At 33.1% G+C, this 19,877-nt stretch overlaps 1 protein-coding gene across 1 annotated transcript; it reads left to right on the forward strand.

Moving 5' to 3' along the window:
• The first annotated feature begins 61 nt into the window (after nucleotides 1-61).
• LOC124359891 (mitochondrial chaperone BCS1) lies at nucleotides 62-19,839 on the forward strand. The gene is made up of 7 exons (XM_046813008.1): nucleotides 62-677; nucleotides 2,827-2,966; nucleotides 7,844-8,038; nucleotides 16,229-16,462; nucleotides 16,604-16,721; nucleotides 17,893-18,161; nucleotides 19,306-19,839. The coding sequence occupies exons 1-7, from the start codon at nucleotides 355-357 to the stop codon at nucleotides 19,344-19,346; spliced, it is 1,320 nt and encodes a 439-aa protein (XP_046668964.1). The 5' UTR covers nucleotides 62-354; the 3' UTR covers nucleotides 19,347-19,839.
• The last annotated feature ends 38 nt before the right edge of the window (nucleotides 19,840-19,877 follow it).

Below are 19,877 nucleotides of genomic sequence, written 5' to 3' on the forward strand. Positions count from 1 at the left end.
ATCTATTAGTTGGTAGTATTAACCTATTACAATCAGCTGATAAACACATGTTTCTCATTCCGATTGGACAACTGAACTGACAGTTTTAAACTACTCCAGTATTACACATAACCTAACCTTGATTGATAAGTGTGATTGTTTATTAGTGTTTACTTGCAATACTTTGTTTTATTAGACAATCGATACTCTGCGGATTTTGTCATAAAAATATTCTACTACATTTATATTATTGTTAAAAATGCAATCATCGTGTGTCGGAAACTGTGCAATTTTACTACATTAGTGGAAAGTGTCTGTAGGTCATATTAAATATATGGTTGAAACTTAATTCTCCTATATTTTGAAGACATCAATATGACGATATCAGAAATAGTAACTTCACTAGGGGATAACCCTTATTTTGGTGCTGGATTTGGGCTGTTCGGTGTTGGGGCTGCTGCAGCAGTTTTGCGCAAAGGTTTACAGGGGTCATTAATACTCTTGCGAAGACACTACATGATAACTTTGGAGGTACCTTGCAGAGATAAAAGTTATCAATGGCTTTTACATTGGATAACAGTCAGAGGTGCCCGAAAAACTCAACATCTTAGTGTAGAAACCAGTTTTGAGCAACACGACACTGGACATGTAAAAACAAAATATGACTTCATACCAAGTGTTGGAACTCACTTTTTTAAGTTAGTAGGGTTTGAGTGTGTTAAGTGAATGCAAAGATTTTGTAGATATGGTTTATATTAGACCTGTCGCTTTTTGATATTAACATTGGTTATATATCTAGTATTTCAAATCCAGTTTCTTGTAAAGTTTTAATCCAAAACATCTTCTGTTTCTGATTTGGAATACCCATATGATGTAAGCTTGGATTCAATAACTTAATTATTTAACAAGTTGTATTAAAGAAATTTGTTTATTTTTGTAATTTTTTGCTTGTCAACCAAATAAGTTATGGTAAGAAAGTAAGTCATCTTTTTGAATACCAATTCTAATTCAACACAAATATAGTATTTTGTTCTCTAGAGAGATTTGAGAGAATGTAAGTGGATGAAAATCGGTTATTTTATAAAATACTATAGGTTTAAAAACTACCGTGTTTACTGATACTAGTAAGCAGTAAAACTGGCCAATGGGCCTAATTATTTGTAATCAGAATATGAAGTAATGAATTAAAGAATAAAAATTCATATCAAAAAGTGGTTGGTCAATTATAAATTATATATATATATATAATTTATATATATATATATATTTATATATATCAAAAGTAGCTATATTTCGATTGGCTATGTAATAGGACTTAAGTTACTGTAGAGATTTTTAATTTGCTTGAATGGATAAAATATATATATCTATAATTAGTCGTTTTGTTCAATCAACTAAATATTGCATTCACATTAGCTTGTTCGTCCTTTTTTTACTATATTTTTCACTCTAGCTGCAAAATAAAGAAATATTGTTGTAACTCTTTGCATACATAATACCCCTATAAAAATGAATTATATGATATCATTTTTCATAATAATAACTTATTATACATACAGGTTAAGTTATTTATCAATTGATAAAGCACAGGCGTCACATAAACACCAATTAACAAACATGATGTTTTTATGCTTAACATATACAATTTGGGAACAAATAATCATGATGAATTTCAGTTTATTTAATTTTATTGATGTAGTTTATGTACTTTTTAATTATTTATATACTTACTTATATATATATATATATATATATATATATATATATATATATATGGAGTTACAGGTAGTTTAACAGTCATAACTACTTCATCTATGTAATGCTGACTAAAATCTGAAGTTTGATACAATAGAATATCGAGTTTCATTTAAGTTAGAGCCTCTGATTTTAAAGTTCACTCTTTTTGAGATTTTTTGTATAATATGTGAACTATCCCAATGATGTAATAAAAATATTAATTGTGGTTAGTTTAAGGAATCATTCATCATTTTTTGACAAGTGAATTGTATGAGGTAACTGTATCAATATTTTTCATTCTTAGTTGTAAGTATCTTTATTGAATTCTATTAAAACATTTTTCATTTCAATTTTTAATATTAATGTTAAGAACATTCTCAAAAGGAAAGCTTAAAAAGGAACTGTTATTATCTAGTGCAAGATACATCTCTTTGATCTTCTTTTATGTCAAAGTGATAAATTGTTTATGTATTTTGGAAAGATGTGTCTAATAGGAGGAGAATAATATTTCAGTTTAATTTCTTTTTAATCAAATAGATTTGTGGTATTCATATTTTTTATGAATAAAATGTGTTTTTACACAGTATTTGTATAATAAAAGTACATCATGAAATGAAACATTGTTAATATTTTAATTATTAATATGTCATTACATTTACATTATTTTGGAACATAATGTTACACTTATTCTCCTGACAAAACACTTCAAAAACAGTAGTTTGGCACTGAGGAAGATGACACATTAAAAATGATTCGTGCTGAATCCACAAAGTGCTTGGCACTCAAAGGGTTAGAATGAAATTTATCTCTATAAAATCACTTTTTCAATTTGTGATTTTATAATGAGATGCAATATTAACTGAAAAGTAATAAATAAATATCAAAATAATGAAAATAAATGCAAGAATTGATTTTTGTATTAAAAAATTAACTATCTGTAAATATTCCATACTGTTTATAATCAAACTAGATTTAACTTGAATACTGATATCAAAACTTGCTGGGGCTACCTGAAGCTATACAGAATATTTTATACTTTTTTAATTCAAATGTAATTTGGTAGTAATAATATGTTTTAATTATAGAAGTAATAATATGTTTTAATTTTAGATATCAGGGTACATGGATAAAAGTTGAAAGAACAAGAGAACAGTCAACAATAGACCTGCACATGGGAATACCTTTTGAAACTGTCACGCTCACATCATTTGGAAGGAATAAGCAACTCTATTTTAATATTTTGGAAGAAGGTAATGTCAATATAATTTAGATGTACTATAATGTAATATAGGGCTGGTTATAATAATAATACAATTTAAAAATGAAGACTGCATTTTACAATTTGTTTGTTTCTAAAGAAATGTTTGGTTTAGACATTTTATGTTTAATATACAGCAGTATAAATTAAATCATTATTTAGAATCATTATTGAGAAACATTATCTAAATAAGTAGTAAGTATTTGTTTATAAAATGTTAAAATATGTACCAGTTTATTAGTATTATTAGCTGAAGTAAGTCCTGGGTCTTAAATCAGTAAAATTGTTCAATAACAAGGTTATTTATAACCACCTTTGAATCAGTGTGGGAAGATTCATGCTTATTCATTATCACGAGTTGTCCTGCCTACCTGGATGTACCCTCTCAATGTCTTATGTCATGTGACCATTTTGCCACTGGTTGTAATGAGTTGGCAAGACGGATAAAGTAGGTGGGAATGTGATAAGGAGAAAAATTACAGAGATTATGCCTTCAATACCAGTACTGTGCATTCATCTATAATATATACAGTATAAACACAGTTTCATACCTTCAAACCTCTTTTGTACTCATGGTGGCTTCTTTGACTGTATCCCAGTTGACTAAGGGACTTTCCTTGGGGCTACAGTTAGTAATATTAAATTTTAATGAAAAGTGACTCAAGATTGTAGATGGTTAGGATTTCCAACATATCCTGATAAGCATATCTCAAAGATTGGTCTGTGTACAACCACCAGATAAGAAATTGAATTATAAACTGATAAACAATCAATGGCACTTGAAGCAGATAGGAATTTTGATAGGAATTGTCAGAGAGCCAATAGACAGACATCTGCTCCACCAGCCGTCCGTCTTGCACAAAAGACTTCTGCACTATGAGTTCAGGAGTTCTACTTAAATGCGTGTGATGCGCTTAATATCCAGCCGAGTTAGTCAAAGGGTTGTCTTGGTAGAGTAAAGATTCCTAATAGCATAACTCCTTCCAATTCACAAATGGTGTCACATACAGTTACAAAACATACAGATACAAAACAAACAAACAAAACAAAACAAAATTTAAAAACAAATGTATAACATTTGTAAACAGCAACAACAATATTGTCAATAAATAAATAAATTACTAATATATTAATAACTTTTAATAATCTAAGGGAAAATGTCTGTCAAATTTAAAAATTCGTTTATGTTGTGAAAAGGCCTGTTCAACAGCCACTGATGCAGTTTCTTCTTCATCACTTTTATTGATTCTTCTTCCTTTACTTCGTCTGGAAGACTATTGAAGAATCTAGCCCCCACATATGATGGTTTTTTTCTCAAAATATGTCCTGTGGTGACTGGGTAAAGTAAAGTTGTTACTATGCCTCGTATTATAGTGATGAAGGTCCCTGTTCCGTTGCATCTTCTTTCCAACTACGTTAAGAACTGTTTCTTGTATGTATAAACTTACTACAGTCAGTATTTTCCATTCTTTAAATACCTGTCTACAGCTATCAAGGGGTTTTAAACAGGCCATAATTCTTAGAGCTCTTTTTTGCAATAATAATACCCGTTCAAGATTCTTTGCTGAGGAAGCACCCCAAACAAGATTCCGTATCTAAGATGGCTTTCAAAAAGAGTCTGATAAGCAATCTTGACAGTACCAGATGAGCCGATAGCCTTAGTTCTTCTAACTGCAAACAGAGCTCTACTCAGTTTGTTGCACAGATCATCATGTGGTGACCATGTTAAGTTATTATCAAAATTTACCCTCAGATGTTTGACTGATGTGGCTGACAGTAGATCCGGAATGTAGGAAACTTTTTCTTTTTTGTTGCATTGTTTTCCTTCATTAAAAATAAGATCATTTCTTTGACAATATTACAGAGATAAGTTGATGCTGATTTATGAATCTATTTCCAAGGACTGGACTGATTTATTAGCTGTGAGAATTATAGTGTCATCAGCATACATAACTGAATGGCTGTATGGTTCAATGAAACTTGGCAAATCATTTGTAAATAAAATGAATAAGAGGGGGCCAAGAACTGAACCCTGGGGTACCCCCTCTAGTCACTGGTAGAATGCATGATTTTGATGTGGTAGATCTTCCATGAACAGTGTGTTTTAACTCAACTAACTGACTGCGGCCCTTTAGATAGTTTGTGAACCATTTTTTTGCAATTCGAAATCATTAATAAGGTATATTTGAGAAAATCAGCCACAGTTGTAATATCAAATATTCATCGACAGATTAACGTGTTCATTTAATAATCCAAGTTGTAGGGGCTGAAAATTCCAGATGTCTTTTTTGATAATTTAGTGTAGTATAATAGTTATGTCTGTACACAAGCTTCAATGGCTAAAAGTTGTCTTTTGTGCTGTTATCTTGTTGCATCATCTATTCTTCATTTTACGTTCAGAATGCAGTAAATCTCATTTATGGAGGATTGTTGTGCTATCTGGCAGGCCTAAAACATCAGCGCTGGTTTACGGCAGACAATGCAGCTTACTCGCTAAACTGTTGTTATCGTTATGCTAAACCTGTCAATAACATAATGTGTGTATAAAATATAATAGGTTACATAACTTCATAAATTTGTAAAATAAAACAATTATGCTATCTGATATGTGTATATAACACAGGTGAAGGGGAAATATGTTTTATTAGTGAAGTAAATTACTAATATTACGGTTATAAATGGTAAATTCTGACACAAACAACAATGAACTACCTGTTTTGAAGTTACATTTGTGTTATAATTAATTGTGAATTTGTGAGTTTACAAGGTGCTTTAGATAAAGAACACTCAGTGATTTTTTATATTTGAATCCTATTATCAAAATAATTATATATATAGTGTGGGTGCACAGACAATCGTACTCTTCCCAGTTCTGGTGTACTACTTCCAAGCATATGGCTATTAACAACAACAGGTACAACAAATCTAGAACAACAGTTAAAACTATACATTAGTTAATTCAATATGTTTTACAAATTAACTATTTTGAGCTACAGTTAATATGTTTAGCGTACATTTAAAATTTATAAATTTTGTGACCTGTGATTCTTTTCACTTTTCCTATTAAAAAGATAATAGGATTACAGGCATTTTGACATCATATGTTATGGAACAAGAACAATACGTTTTGATGATTTTAATCTACCCTCTACCTCAGGTGTCAAAAACCCTAATACATAAATCCTTGAGTCGCGGTGTTCTATTTTTGCAATATTGTATAATTATTGGTGAATGTCCAGGATCCTAGTTGATACCATAAGACTATTATCTTCAGTATAATATAGTGACATATATTCAATATAAGTGCTTCATTGCCTATGTTAACCTGTACGTTCATCACCACTCGGTATCGTAGGAACACCACTCAGGTGGTTTCAAAGTTATTTGCACGAAAGAAAGCAGATCGTTGAAATAAAAAAAGTTGTTGAGGGAAACTTGAAAATAGAAAAATCTAAGCCAATGACTATAAGGAGAGGGGTTCCACAGGGGTCAGTGTTGGGACCTGTGTTATTTGTACTTTTCACTGGTGACCTGCCTGACTACTTGGGGAACCACTGTTACCCTGTCTCTTATGCAGACGACACAGTTTTAATAAGCAACAGCAAGTCAGTTCCAGGACTAGAAATGAACACCATAACATCTGTAAATATGGCTCAGGAATACTGCCTTAGGAACGATTTAATTTTCAACGCATCAAAAACAAAATGCCTTACTTTTGGTAAAAATAAGGATGAAGTTCATGCTCCACCCAACCTTGAAAGAGTACGAACCACAAAACACCTTGGGGTAGTGATCGATGACCGGTTGACTTGGAACTGCCACATAGACGGCTTATGCAAAAAACTCAGCTCAGCACTCTTTGTGCTAAAGAGGATAAAATCAATTGGTACACCTACTGCAACAAGAACCGCATACCATGCTCTGTTTGAGACCCACATTCGTTATGGTATAGTGCTGTGGGGTGGATCATCTGCAGGGAATCTCCAGCGAGTGTTGGTTTTACAGAAGCGTGCAATACGAATCATGGCTGATCTAGACTTTCGAGATAGCTGCAAAGAGGCTTTCAAGACCTTGGGAATTCCTACAGTGATAACTCTGTACATTACTGAAGTGATTCTACACGCCTACACACAACGTCCCGAGAGGAATGGTGACATCCATGATTACAACACAAGGCGGGCCAATGACTTCAGTCTTCCCTTACATCACTCAGCTCTTTTTGCCAAGAAGCCGTCTTATGCTGGAGCGAAGCTTTATAATATGCTTCCGAAGAACTTCAAAACCAGCACTCCGCAGGTTCTGAAGAAAAGACTTATTAAGTGGCTTGTTGGAAGGTCAATATATAGTGTTGAAGAGTTCAAGAATATAACCAATGTAAATATGTAAATTATATGTGTATTTTGTAATTGTTATTTTGGTAAAACTTTTATCATTTTTTAAAGAAATAGCTACCTAAACTGTGTCAGTTAAACATGTTAATTGTTAATGTAGTTAGCAACTTTTATCTACAATTAATTGATTATATGTCTTATCATATTTGACGCCATTTCTGTTCTTAATGAATACGAAAATAAAGCAATTGTCTATTGTCTATTGTCTATTGTCTATCAATTTTTCTGGTTATTGAGTTGTTAATAACTTATTATTAAGAAAATTAATTTGGTTTTAGGTAGTACCAAGATCGTACTATAGACAACCACGTGTATGTACATATTGTTATTTTAATACAAAAGAGTTTTAATGAATTAAAATTTTAAACAATTAATTAAAAATATTGTCCCTTAGAAAAGACACAAGTTAAAAAAATTTACATGGTATTGAGTTTTGTTTTGTATTTATTATTTAATGAGTCTTTAAATTCTGTTTCAGCAAGACAGATTGCCTTGACTGAAAATGAAGGTAAGACTGTTATGTACATTGCAATGGGAGCAGAGTGGCGGCCCTTCGGACATCCAAGAAAAAGACGTCCTCTCAATTCTGTTGTACTGGATGAAGGGATAACGGAGAGAGTCGTCACGGACATTCGAGAGTTTATAAGCAATCCCAGCTGGTATACTGAAAGAGGTTAGAAGAAATTGTACCATATAATACACCTTGAAATTTACTCCACCTTCAACTTTGTGAGTTTTGGTTTTCATAATATGACAATTGTGTAAAGCAGTGGTTCCCAACCTTTTGTGTTTGGCGACCCACTTCCAAATGTTTTTTCACATTCGCGACCCATCCCTCACCCGTGATTTTATATATACATATGTATATATATCATTAATATAAAATACACATGATTTATATTTATATACATGTATAGAAAAAAAATGTAAAATGTAAATAAATATGTACACAGCTTAGTATTGAAAACATAGAAAGAGTTTATTGATTATTCAAGATTACAAATAAATTTTCTATAATACTAGTGTGACTTCTGGCATTGTTTTGACTGAACAAGTAATTCAATGTCAGGATTAAAATTAGATATTTTGAGGCGTAAATCACTTTCAACGTCCACCAGTCTGTTTCTATACTTATTCTTGATGTGAACCAAGGTTGAAAAGGCACGCTCACAAAGATATGTTGTCGAAAAAACCATTAGGAATCTCATTGCCTTTTCATACAAAACTGGATAGCTTTGCTTAGCATTCAGCCAAGATGAGGTCAAACCTTTCTTCTTGAACATGGTTTTCATGGTGGAATCACAGGACAACTCAATTAAAGCATCTTCCTGAAAGAAGAAAAAATATATTTTTTAATAGAAGGTAATTTTGCAACGCTTAAAAACTGAAGCTTGTAGGTCAACCAGTTGTCACCTATTTCTGAAAGAGTTAATTTTTTCCCACAAGAACAAAATAGCTACCATTGAAAATTCAGAAAAAAATTGATATAATATGATACTTAATTACAATTAAAAAAATTATAATCGGCATTTAAAAATTCTGAATATAAATAAAATGTAAGCAAAAAGTTCATGTAAAAATGTGTACATACCTCAAATGCTGCTAAGTTGACGTTCTTTAAATTATCCTCGTCGAATGGATTTTGTATCCACTTATTAGTAGCTGCTATTGGTGGAAAGTATCGCCTCAGTTCGGATGACAAGCCTTGTAAGTGTTCAATTATAATTTCTGAGGTTACTGAATCGACTGTCAGCTCATGGAAATCCACAAATTCGTTCATCAATGGGAATGCATCAAATTTATTTGCTTGTACCTTTTTATGCCATCTATCAATTTTCTTAATAGTAGCATCCACTTTATCTTGAACAAAGAATCGATGTACATCTTCTCCTTGTAATGTAAGATTAAGGATGTTTAGAGAGCTAAAAATGTCAGCTAGGTATGACAGTTTTATCAGCCAAGTCTCATCATTGAGGCAATCGCAAAGAAAATGTTTGGCCTTTTCTTTGCCATCGTGTTCAATTTGAACCAAAAACAATCTAACTTCGTCTCGAAGTTCGAACAATCTGGAAAGCACCTTTCCCCGTGACAACCAACGCACTTCACAATGTAGATGTAACTGCTTATGGTCGCTTCCCATTTCATCACACATTACAGCAAACATCCGAGAGTTTTTTGATTGTGCTTTTATTAAGTTCACAATTTTTACGGCGTCATCAAGAATGCTTTTGAGGTCTGGATTCATTCCCTTAACCGCCAAAGCCTCCCTATGGATGCTGCAGTGGGTCCATTCAACTAACGGAGCTACTTCCTTGACTTTACCTACTAGGCCCGTATATTTTCCTGACATAGCACGAACTCCATCGGTTGTAAGCCCGACACATTTCGACCAATTAATTCCATGTTCGCGAATAAAACTATCCAAGGAGTTGAAAATGTCTTGGCCAGTTGTACTGGTCTTTAGTGAGTGGCAAAATAAAATGTCTTCTTCAACTGATACATTGAGATTAAACCTTACAAAACATAACAAATTAGCATTGTCAGCAATATCTGTACTTTCGTCTAATTATAAAGAATAAAATTCACTTTCTCTCACAGCAGATATTAAAATCTCCTTTACGTTAGCAGACATTTCCTCAATTCTACGTTTCACTGTAGTGTTGGATAGGGGTATTTGACCTATCTGTTGACCTGATTTTTCATCAAGCAGAAGTGACGAAATTATTTTTGCTCCGAGCAAAATAAGGTTCTCGCCTGCTGTGTGCGGAGTGCTATTTTTTGCTATTAGCAAAGACAGCTGGTAAGAGGCCATAGTAATTTTTTTATTGCCTTGCCCAGATGACACATTCTCCATATTTGACCGAGTCGAAATAAGTTCTTTTTTCTTACTTTGAAAAAACATAAAAGGTTTATTCAAGCATTCTGGATGTTTTGTTGAAATGTGCCTCTGAAGTTTTGAAGGCTTCATACTTTCGTTAGCCAAGGTTTCGAAACAAAGTACGCATTGGGGTGGTAAAGGTTCTTCTTCCGTACCTATGAACGTAAATCCATATTGAAGGTATTCAGGACAATATTTTTGAAACATTTTTTCCCTTTCTTAACATTTGAAAATACTCGAGGCACTATAACGTCATTGCTAGTAGACGGACGATTAAGCTCACCTTCATCAGTAGATTCCAGTTTTCTCTTAACACAAAATCCAGTTTTCAGCCAATTCTCCATCGTAAATAGATGTAACAGTCACTACTTAAAAAAAAAAAAAAAAAAAAAACCAAAGCTAGAACAAGTATCACGCCACTGACTTCTGTTGCTGCAGTTATTGCGATACAAGGGCAATAAGCACTTGTCACAAGGTGAATGTTCAGACTTTAGCTTTAGAAGAAGCTATTTCATTAATTCTTGTATAGTACTATATTTGTTTATAGACCTTTATATAAACATAAAATTAGCAGAAAGGATAGAACATTTCACTAAAAAGATTAAAAAAAAAAAAACATTGCATTAGTGAAAAGAATACCTTTAAAATAACCACAGGATGCAAAATGACAATAAAATGCTGACACAATACAAGCAGGCATAATTATTTATATAGTATGTGTCTAGCATGCAATTACTGTTCATAGAACAGTTTATAGTGACATAGGTTAACCCTTTCAGGGCCAGGACCAAATATGAGATGTTGCAAAATGTTTTCACACCTCATATCCCCTTGTGACTAGTCAAAAGTGCCAGGCTAAAATTGGCGATTTTGCAGTCTCTTAGATTAAAAGTTATAATTTTTCATAAAAATTAGAGAATGACCTAAAAGTTGCACAAAATTACTCGTGTAGATATATACTATCAAAAAACAAATATATAGATGTAGTTTTAAGTAATTTAAAATTAAAAAATAATGTTTTAATAGATTACATAAAAAACTTCTTATTTTTTAAAATTATTTTGCAAATAACTAAAAAAGGAAAAATAATTTTAGTGTCGGAAGCTATTTTATTATATTGCACATTTAGAAAGGAACGACCATACAAAATTTTGTGTTATTTCTATCATAAATAAATTTTTTATGACACATTTTGTATAAATACGCATAATTGTACTTTGCAACATTTTATAAGTGTTAAAGCAACTGACTCTTACATTGCAAGAAACTTAAAATAAATATTCACATTATGGATGTACCGGTAAACAGATGATTGTAGGATCCATAAAAAGTTTCAAAACATTATTTACCAAGAAATATTTACACAATTTTATTTGAAATTTATTTACACTTTTTCTATTTACAAATGTGTTACTTAAAATTTTACTCCCGTGAGATTGCAAATTGTCAGTCTTTGTAACTACTACACACAATAGCTAAGCACGTAACAACTAACACTACTAATATTTACAACCACAAAATAAAATAATGAAGAAGAATAGACAATAGACAATAGACAAATCTCTTTATTTCATGAACTTTGAGTACAGAAATGTCGTCAAAAGTTTGCAAGAGTTGGAACGTGATGAATCCATGTACGAAAATTAGTTTTGATTTTGAAAAGTCGGGTCTTCCCTCCACCGAATGTACTCGTCGATTGAGTAAAGGGGTCGAACTAGGAGCCAGTTGATAAGCCGCTGTCTCATATTCTTGGCCCTGGAGTTTTCAGCTCATCAGGCAGGTAGTTGGCAAGTTTGGCACCGATGTATGAGGGCTTCTTCTCATAGAGTGCCAGTCTGTGATTGGGAAGAACATAGTCGCTACCGTTTCTTGTGAAGTGGTTATGTAGGTTGTTTCTTCTGGGGAGATCTTGACGTGCAGCATGGAGGATTACCTCAAGAATGTAGAGAGCTACCACTGTGAGGATTTTTAAGTTTATAAAAGCTCCTCTGCAGAACTCCTGAGGACCTAGACCCAGCATGGCTTTGATGATTTTCTTCTGGTGTATCAGTACTCTTTGGAGGTTTGTTTTGGAAGAGTTTCCCCATAGTACAAGGCCATATCGAAGATGTGACTCAGCAAGAGCAAAGTATGCTGTTCGGAGTATGCTCTGATCTTCTGTGATCGATTTGAGTCTTTTTATAACGAATACACCAGAACTGAGTTTAGAGCATACCGTATCCACATGGAGACTCCATGACAGGTCTGAGTCAATGGTGAGGCCTAGGTGTTTAGCATATTCGGATTGGTTTAGTCCAGGTATTTCAGTTACTTGGTGTTTTTTTGGTCCAAAGAAGAGCTGTGTGTTTTTACTCTCATTAACAGCCAAATCATTGCTATGGCAGTACTCAAGTGCCATGTTAAATGCTATGTATGCTTTAATTTCAAGTTCTTCAGGGGTTTTTGTACTATTTATAAGAACTGTGTCGTCTGCATACATAAGCAATGAGCAGTGCCACTCAAGGAAATTTGGCATGTCGCTGGTGAAAATGATGTACATGACAGGGCCCAGGACTGATCCTTGCGGGACACCTCTATCTAGCTTTTGGCTTTCCGATCGAATTGTTTGCATTGTCCCTTTGTGATCTGTACGACTTATTTCAACCACTTGGGTTCTGCCTTCCAAGTAACTCTTAAACCACCTTGCAGCAACACCGGTCACTCCGATTCCCTCTAATTTCTTTAAAAGCATTTCATGGTTAAGGCAATCAAATGCCTTGCTGTAATCTAGGAGTATGGTTGTCACAGTGTTTCCTGCCTCTATATTGTCTCCAGCATACAATAGTACGATTACACTAAAGCATAAAGAATTAACAACAAAAGATCGAGTCAGCTGATAATGTCACATTACAATTACGAAATAAAAATGCATAGACCTCCAAAATAAAAATGATATTCATATTAATTATCTACAAATATACCAGGGAATAAAAAAAAACAAAACTTTAATCATTTGACATCGTATTTATTTAAGAAAATGACGAATATCATGGAGACTATATATTGCCGCCTGGCGCTTTTTCGCATATGTAACCGGTGGCAATATTTTGCCGCCTGGCACCTTTGAGACGCGATCTATGGTGGCAATATATTGCTGCCTGGCCCGGAAAGGGTTAAACACATTCACGCTTACTCACCAAGTCAGATACATGGCAGAATTCACGGTCACTAACATCATTTTGTTCTTACTTATTCATTGGGAGAGTCGGTGACAAATGGGTCTAAGACATTGGACTTAAAGATGGTGCAGATTCAAATCCTGTTTGTGACCATTAAATCTTTTATTACTTCTCTCAGCCTTGTACTGTACCAACTCTGCTCCTTATTCTGTTTTTTACACATTCCAGTGGTCCTTTATTTAAAAAAAAATAAAGAAAAAATCTTAATGTAGGTCATTTTAGCAATGTGCAGAAACCGAAGTATTGTCAATTCTTTAACTTGTCTGTAGAGAGCATGAGACACGTGTGTGTCAAATTTCTTTATTTTAGGACATTGGAAGTTGAAAAACACAACATAGTTATTTTAGGGGTTGCAACCTCATTTCAACTCCCTATGGTTGTTCGATCTTTATGAAAATGCTTTAGTTTTTCTATACAAGTTATAAGACATACATGTGTCAAATTTCAACGTTCCAAGATATCGGGCAGTTGGGGAATTAGTGATGAGTGAGTGAGGGCTTTGCTTATATATATATATACAGGGTGTACATAAAGTCCTGCACGGGTATAATATTTTCTGAACGATAACATATAAATCAACAAGATTTGGTACATCAATACTACACCTAAAAATCTACTTTTTGAAGGAACTATCAGTTTTCTGTAATATCATGGGGACGTCCCGCAAGGAGTCAGAAGGAAATCTTAAATAGGAGCATAGGTCAATATGCACATCATTTTAAAGGTCTTATCTAGCAGAGTTTAATGCCGCAAACCGCACTCAAAAAGATTGATCCAGTACAAAATGGCGGCTGTTCAAAAGGTTTTACTTGGTTACATTTTATTAGTAGCCATAATCCCAGTAAAGCAAAACTGCAACCAAACGAATACTGCAGCTAACTACTACATTATGCTTGTCAGTTGTACAGAAGTGAATTATGACGTTAGTTATCCTCAAGGGTTACAAATTTGGTCCTAATATATTGATAACGGGGAAAACCTGATAACAGTAACAATTAGAAATCTCTTATCTTTGGGTCGCAGTTAGGACTTTCCTATTAACCAGTCTATTCATAGTAGGCTATTCTAGTTTTCTTGTTTTAGTAGTGCTGTCCATCCTTTCTATCAGTGCGCTTTAGTACAAAAGAGTTTGTCGTATTGCTTGTAGTTCTATGTCGCTTGACGAACGTGAACGTATAACACTTCTTATGATGGTTGGTTGGGGAAATAACAGACGATCACACGAGGAAGCATGCCATTTATTTAATGACTACTTTCACGAGAGGCAGCCAATTTCTAGAACAACTGTAGGGAGAACTGTTCAACGCTTTATGGAAACAGGAAGTGTTTCCGATCGTCATAGGTCAAGAAGGCCCGCTACTGTGACAACTGAAGACAACTCTTTAGATGTATTGCAGTCATTTATTGAGAATCCACAAGAGTCCCTACGCTCAGCGGCACAAACTCATGACATCTCTGTTACGTCTGTTAAAAAAACTTCTGAAAGGGTCTAATTTTAAGCCTTATAAAGTTCATTTGGTGCACGAACTCAACGAAGGTGATTTCAATCGTGGTATAGAATTTTTGTGAAACTATGATGGCCAAAATAGATCGCAACGAAATTGATGTAATCAATATTGTGTTTTCGGACGAGTGTTCATTTATGCTGAATGGAAGCGTAAACAGGCGCAATTGCCGTTACTGGAGTAGCGAAAATCCTCACTGGATACGGGAGGCTAATAGGAAAGTCCTAACTGCGACCCAAAGATAAGAGATTTCTAATTGTTACTGTTATCAGGTTTTCCCCGTTATCAACATATTAGGACCAAATGTGTAACCCTTGAGGATAACTAACGTCATAATTCACTTCTGTACAACTGACAAGCATAATGTAGTAGTTAGCTGCAGTATTCGTTTGGTTGCAGTTTTGTTTTACTGAGGTTATGGCTACTAATAAAATGTAACCAAGTAAAACCTTTGAACAGCCGCCATTTTGTACTGGATCAATCTTTTTGAGTGCGGTTTGCGGCATTAAACTCTGCTAGATAAGACCTTTAAAATGATGTGCATATTGACCTATGCTCCTATTTAAGATTTCCTTCCGACTCCTTGCGGGACGTCCCCATGATATTACAAAAAACTGATAGTTCCTTCAAAAAGTAGATTTTTAGGTGTAGTATTGATGTACCAAATCTTGTTGATTTATCTGTTATCGTTCAGAAAATATTATACCCGTGCAGGACTTTATGTACACCCTGTATATATATATATATATATATATATATATATATATATATATGAAGTATAATAATTGTTTTGTAGTTTTTCTTTGATTAGATTGAGGATTTTTTAAATCAAAATGTGGTAAGAGTACATATCTCATTTAGATATAAGTGCAAGTAATTATACCAATGGTCAGACTTTGTTCCTGTATAAAATATTTTATCAGTTTTCTGTACACATGACAATTGTTCTACCATATGATTTTAATTTTAAAATCAAGTAATATCTGCCCATATAACAAAAGAGAAAGGAAATGTTATGAAACAAAAATACGGCATTATATTTGACATTTTCTGTTACATTAATTATAATATAAACGTTATTTTTATCTTTTACAGTTATTGTTATTTTTAATTATATCATTAGAAATTGTATCAACTGATTTATTTGATATTAACTCCCCAATGCAGGCTGCAACCTTGACTATCATTGAATCCCAAATACCTGATGAAAAATTGTATAATTTTCTAAGGTAGTAAGTAGTATTTTAGTAACAATGTTATAGGTATACCTTATCGTCGAGGATATCTGCTGCATGGGCCACCGGGATGTGGCAAGTCATCGTTTATCACTGCACTGGCTGGAGAACTGGAGTTCGGAATCTGTGTGTTGAACCTGAGTGAGCGAGGGTTGAGTGATGATAGGCTGAATCATCTGCTGAGTGTGGCTCCTCAAAACACGATTATCCTGCTGGAGGATATTGACGCAGCCTTCGTCAGCCGGCAAGAGTCCAAGCAAGGTAATCTGACTTGATTAACTGTGTTGCAATGTAATTTTAGCTAAATTTATATTTAGCCTAGTAGTTTTTGTAGCACATTTGTTGTAATTTACAATCTAAATATACGTCTCTCTAAATTTAATTAATTTGTTGTTTTCTTAGTGTCAGCAGCTTACGAGGGCTTGAATCGTGTAACTTTCAGTGGTTTATTGAACTGTCTGGATGGTGTTGCATCAACAGAAGCCAGGATAGTTTTCATGACTACAAACTACATAAACAGGTACTTTAATACATAATAATTTGTATTTTTTTTGTATAGTTGTTTTATTGTACTCTACTTTTATACTGTTTTAAGTCATTTTTAACAGTGTTGTCAGTATAACTCTTTTTTCGTAATTTGCTCCAGAATTTATGTTGACTAAAATATTGATCCGTCACATTCTCTATAACTCTGAAACTGGCCGTAATTTTTTCCTCAGATGGTAGGATATTTTTTAATGTTTTGTACCAATACTTCAAAGATTTGATAAAATTAATTAATGTTTACTATAAACTTATATGTGCAGTACATTATTTTTTCAGTATAATGTAGAGATAAGTATGGTAACGTTATGCATAAACCATACAAAATATATAGGACTGACTACTTTAAATCTTTTGTGGTGTGACTGCACCTGGCAAATTGTGATAATATAATAAATATTAAAATCTGAAATAGCCAATTTATTCTTCACTTGATCTAGTTTCAGAAAATATATAATGGTATCTATGTTCTTGTATGAACTGTCCTTTAAACATAGAAAGTATTTAATGTTACTCAGTACAATCTCGTAAAAGGTATGAAAATTCTCTTGTGTACTAATTCTGTTACTATGACAAAACACACCAACCCAATCATAAGAACCGTGGTGGTCAGATACTTATTTATGTTTTGCCATCTCTGATATGTTTATTTCTGCTAAAAACACTGGCACAGTGGACCCCAGGTGGATTTGAAAGCGTAGTACATGTAGAATGAGAACTGCCTTTACATCATATGCTTAATTTATAATTAGTTGCGTGCTACGTAATTGCAAAGCTATCTATTTTGGTCAAACATTTAGACCAACCAAGGTTTGAATTGTACTGTTTCAAGCATGTTTTACAAAATTAATGTGTTTGGTTGAATTGCGACATATAAATAAAAGTTTTTTATGAAGAAACATTAAGGACACAATGTTGAAAAAATGTTAAGGCACAGAGTTATCAAATTTTAACCCAATGTATTTTTAATGATATGAGTGTTGATGTTATTTCTTTTGTAGGAAGTAAAATAGCCAAATTCAAAGTTTAATTGAAAACTTAATTGATTGCAATTGAAGAAACACAAATGGTTATGATATAAATGTTATTATATATGTTTTCTTGTTATTATACATTTACAGATGTTACCATCTGTTTCTCTGACATAGGCTAGACCCTGCCCTGATCAGGCCTGGACGTGTGGATGTGAAGGAATATATCGGTCACTGCTCTTCCCACCAGATACAGCAGATGTTCTACCGCTTCTACAAGACTGCGGACATTGATGCCGCTCAGAAACTGTCTGCTGCTATCCTAGCTCATAGCAAACCTGTCTCTGCTGCTCAGATTCAGGGCTACTTCATGTTGTACAAGCACAGTGCTCCTGACATCCTTATCAACAATGTGTCACGTATTTGGGAGTTGGACAGTCATCTGGGTAATTCTTAACTGAAATATATATCAATCAATAGTTCTATGCAATATAAATAATTAATATTTTTTACTCTTGGCATTTTTATTATTTTAACCTATTCCCCATCATAAATAAATAGAAACTATTCATAGTATACACTTTTTTTGAGACACAGGTTATGTACGTATATTAATTATAACTGAAATGTGTCAAGCGTAAGTATAAATTTCAATGTGTTTGTGTATGTGTGGCTGTCAAACAAATTCAGTAAGTATACCAAATGCTTGTCAAACGAATTTCAATTTATTGTCAGTAACCATTTACATAAGTGATTTTGACGAGACACTTATACATCCTTGCAACAACTGCTACTTTGCTTGTAATTATTGTATGTATTAAACTTTATCAAAATGTGATTTGTTAATACAATTTGGTATTTCACACAATGACATTTTATGAGTTGTACTGAATTTGAAACACTACATGACAATTAAATTATTGGTACATCAATTACAGAAGTTTTATATAAATGGTTATTATTTCATCCTTTAAGAGTTTAAATGTATATAGTGTAAAATGAAAGTGCTCTGAATATAATTTAACTAATAAGTAAATTAGTGAATAAATTTACTTATTTGTGTGAGGAATTTTTATTTGTGCAACTCCTTTTTCATTGTCAGAAACCGTCCATTTGTGTAAATATGTGACTTAGGATGATGGCCTACATTACTGAAAAAGTGATCACAGCACAGTTGGTACAACAAGAGTCAATAACTACCTTAAAAACTATTTCTCAAGTCCAGTATTCTTTTAGTAAGTTTACCATTCAAATAGAGCAACTCTGAATGGTAACAAATTATGTAACTTAACTAAATTTTGACATAGCTCTTTCTCTCTCACTTTCAGCTAACTTACTATTGTTTTAACAAATTTTTTGGTATTACTGTACTACAATTAGTCAAAATATGAAAAGATGAAATTTGTTGTCTTATCTAGTGTGAGAGCTTGTTGATTTCTCCACAAATTCTCACTAGTTGGAGAATTTAACTTGATTAATCTGTGTGCAGATTAATAAAATATATCGTATAGAGCAGTTTAAGAATCAAAAGGTCTATTGCTAAATAATATAGATATCATGATAGGAGTAATTTTTATTTACTTTTTACAGGTGAAAATTCTGAAACTAAACTTTCTGTGCAAAATGTCTGAATATCAAGAATTATGGAGTCCCTGGTAGACATTCATTGTGTCCTCAGAGAATTTGAAGTTCATAGTTGATAAACAGTGAGGAATTTTGATTTGTGCAACTCCTTTTTCATTGTCAGAAACCGTCCATTTGGGATAATGGCCTACATTACTGAAAAAGTGATCACAGCACAGTTGGTACATGAAAACGAGTGAAGGCTGAAATGTCCAAAAGGGAAGTAAAGTTACTGTCTTGTTTTGTTTTTTCTTGAATGTGAGACATTATTTGAGTTAACTCGCTTAACCTAAATAGCCCAGATTTGCCAATGTTAATTACCATTATTTTGTTGTAGAAGATAAAATCTTTGGTAGTAATGACGAGATTAAATTTTGTATTAATATATAGTAACCCTTTGGAGTTTTTTATTGTAGATAAAAATCCGTTCCAAAATGCTGTGGTAGTAGTAGTTTAGTATTAGGAAGTTGTATAGGTAAATAAAACAATAGGGTTACAGTTTTTTTCGCTCCAAATGGTTTATTTTTATTCCTGTTTAC

The sequence above is a fragment of the Homalodisca vitripennis genome, chromosome 4 (genome assembly GCF_021130785.1).
Source record: "Homalodisca vitripennis isolate AUS2020 chromosome 4, UT_GWSS_2.1, whole genome shotgun sequence".
In the NCBI taxonomy this organism is placed as follows: Eukaryota; Metazoa; Arthropoda; class Insecta; order Hemiptera; family Cicadellidae; genus Homalodisca; species Homalodisca vitripennis.

Coding starts and splice junctions, on each gene's coding strand:
- LOC124359891 (XM_046813008.1), top strand. CDS start 355: ATGACGATATCAGAAATAGTAACTTCACTAGGGGATAACCCTTATTTT. Junction 678..2,826: donor GTTGGAACTCACTTTTTTAA/GTTAGTAGGGTT, acceptor TTTTAATTTTAG/ATATCAGGGTACATGGATAA. Junction 2,967..7,843: donor TTTTAATATTTTGGAAGAAG/GTAATGTCAATA, acceptor ATTCTGTTTCAG/CAAGACAGATTGCCTTGACT.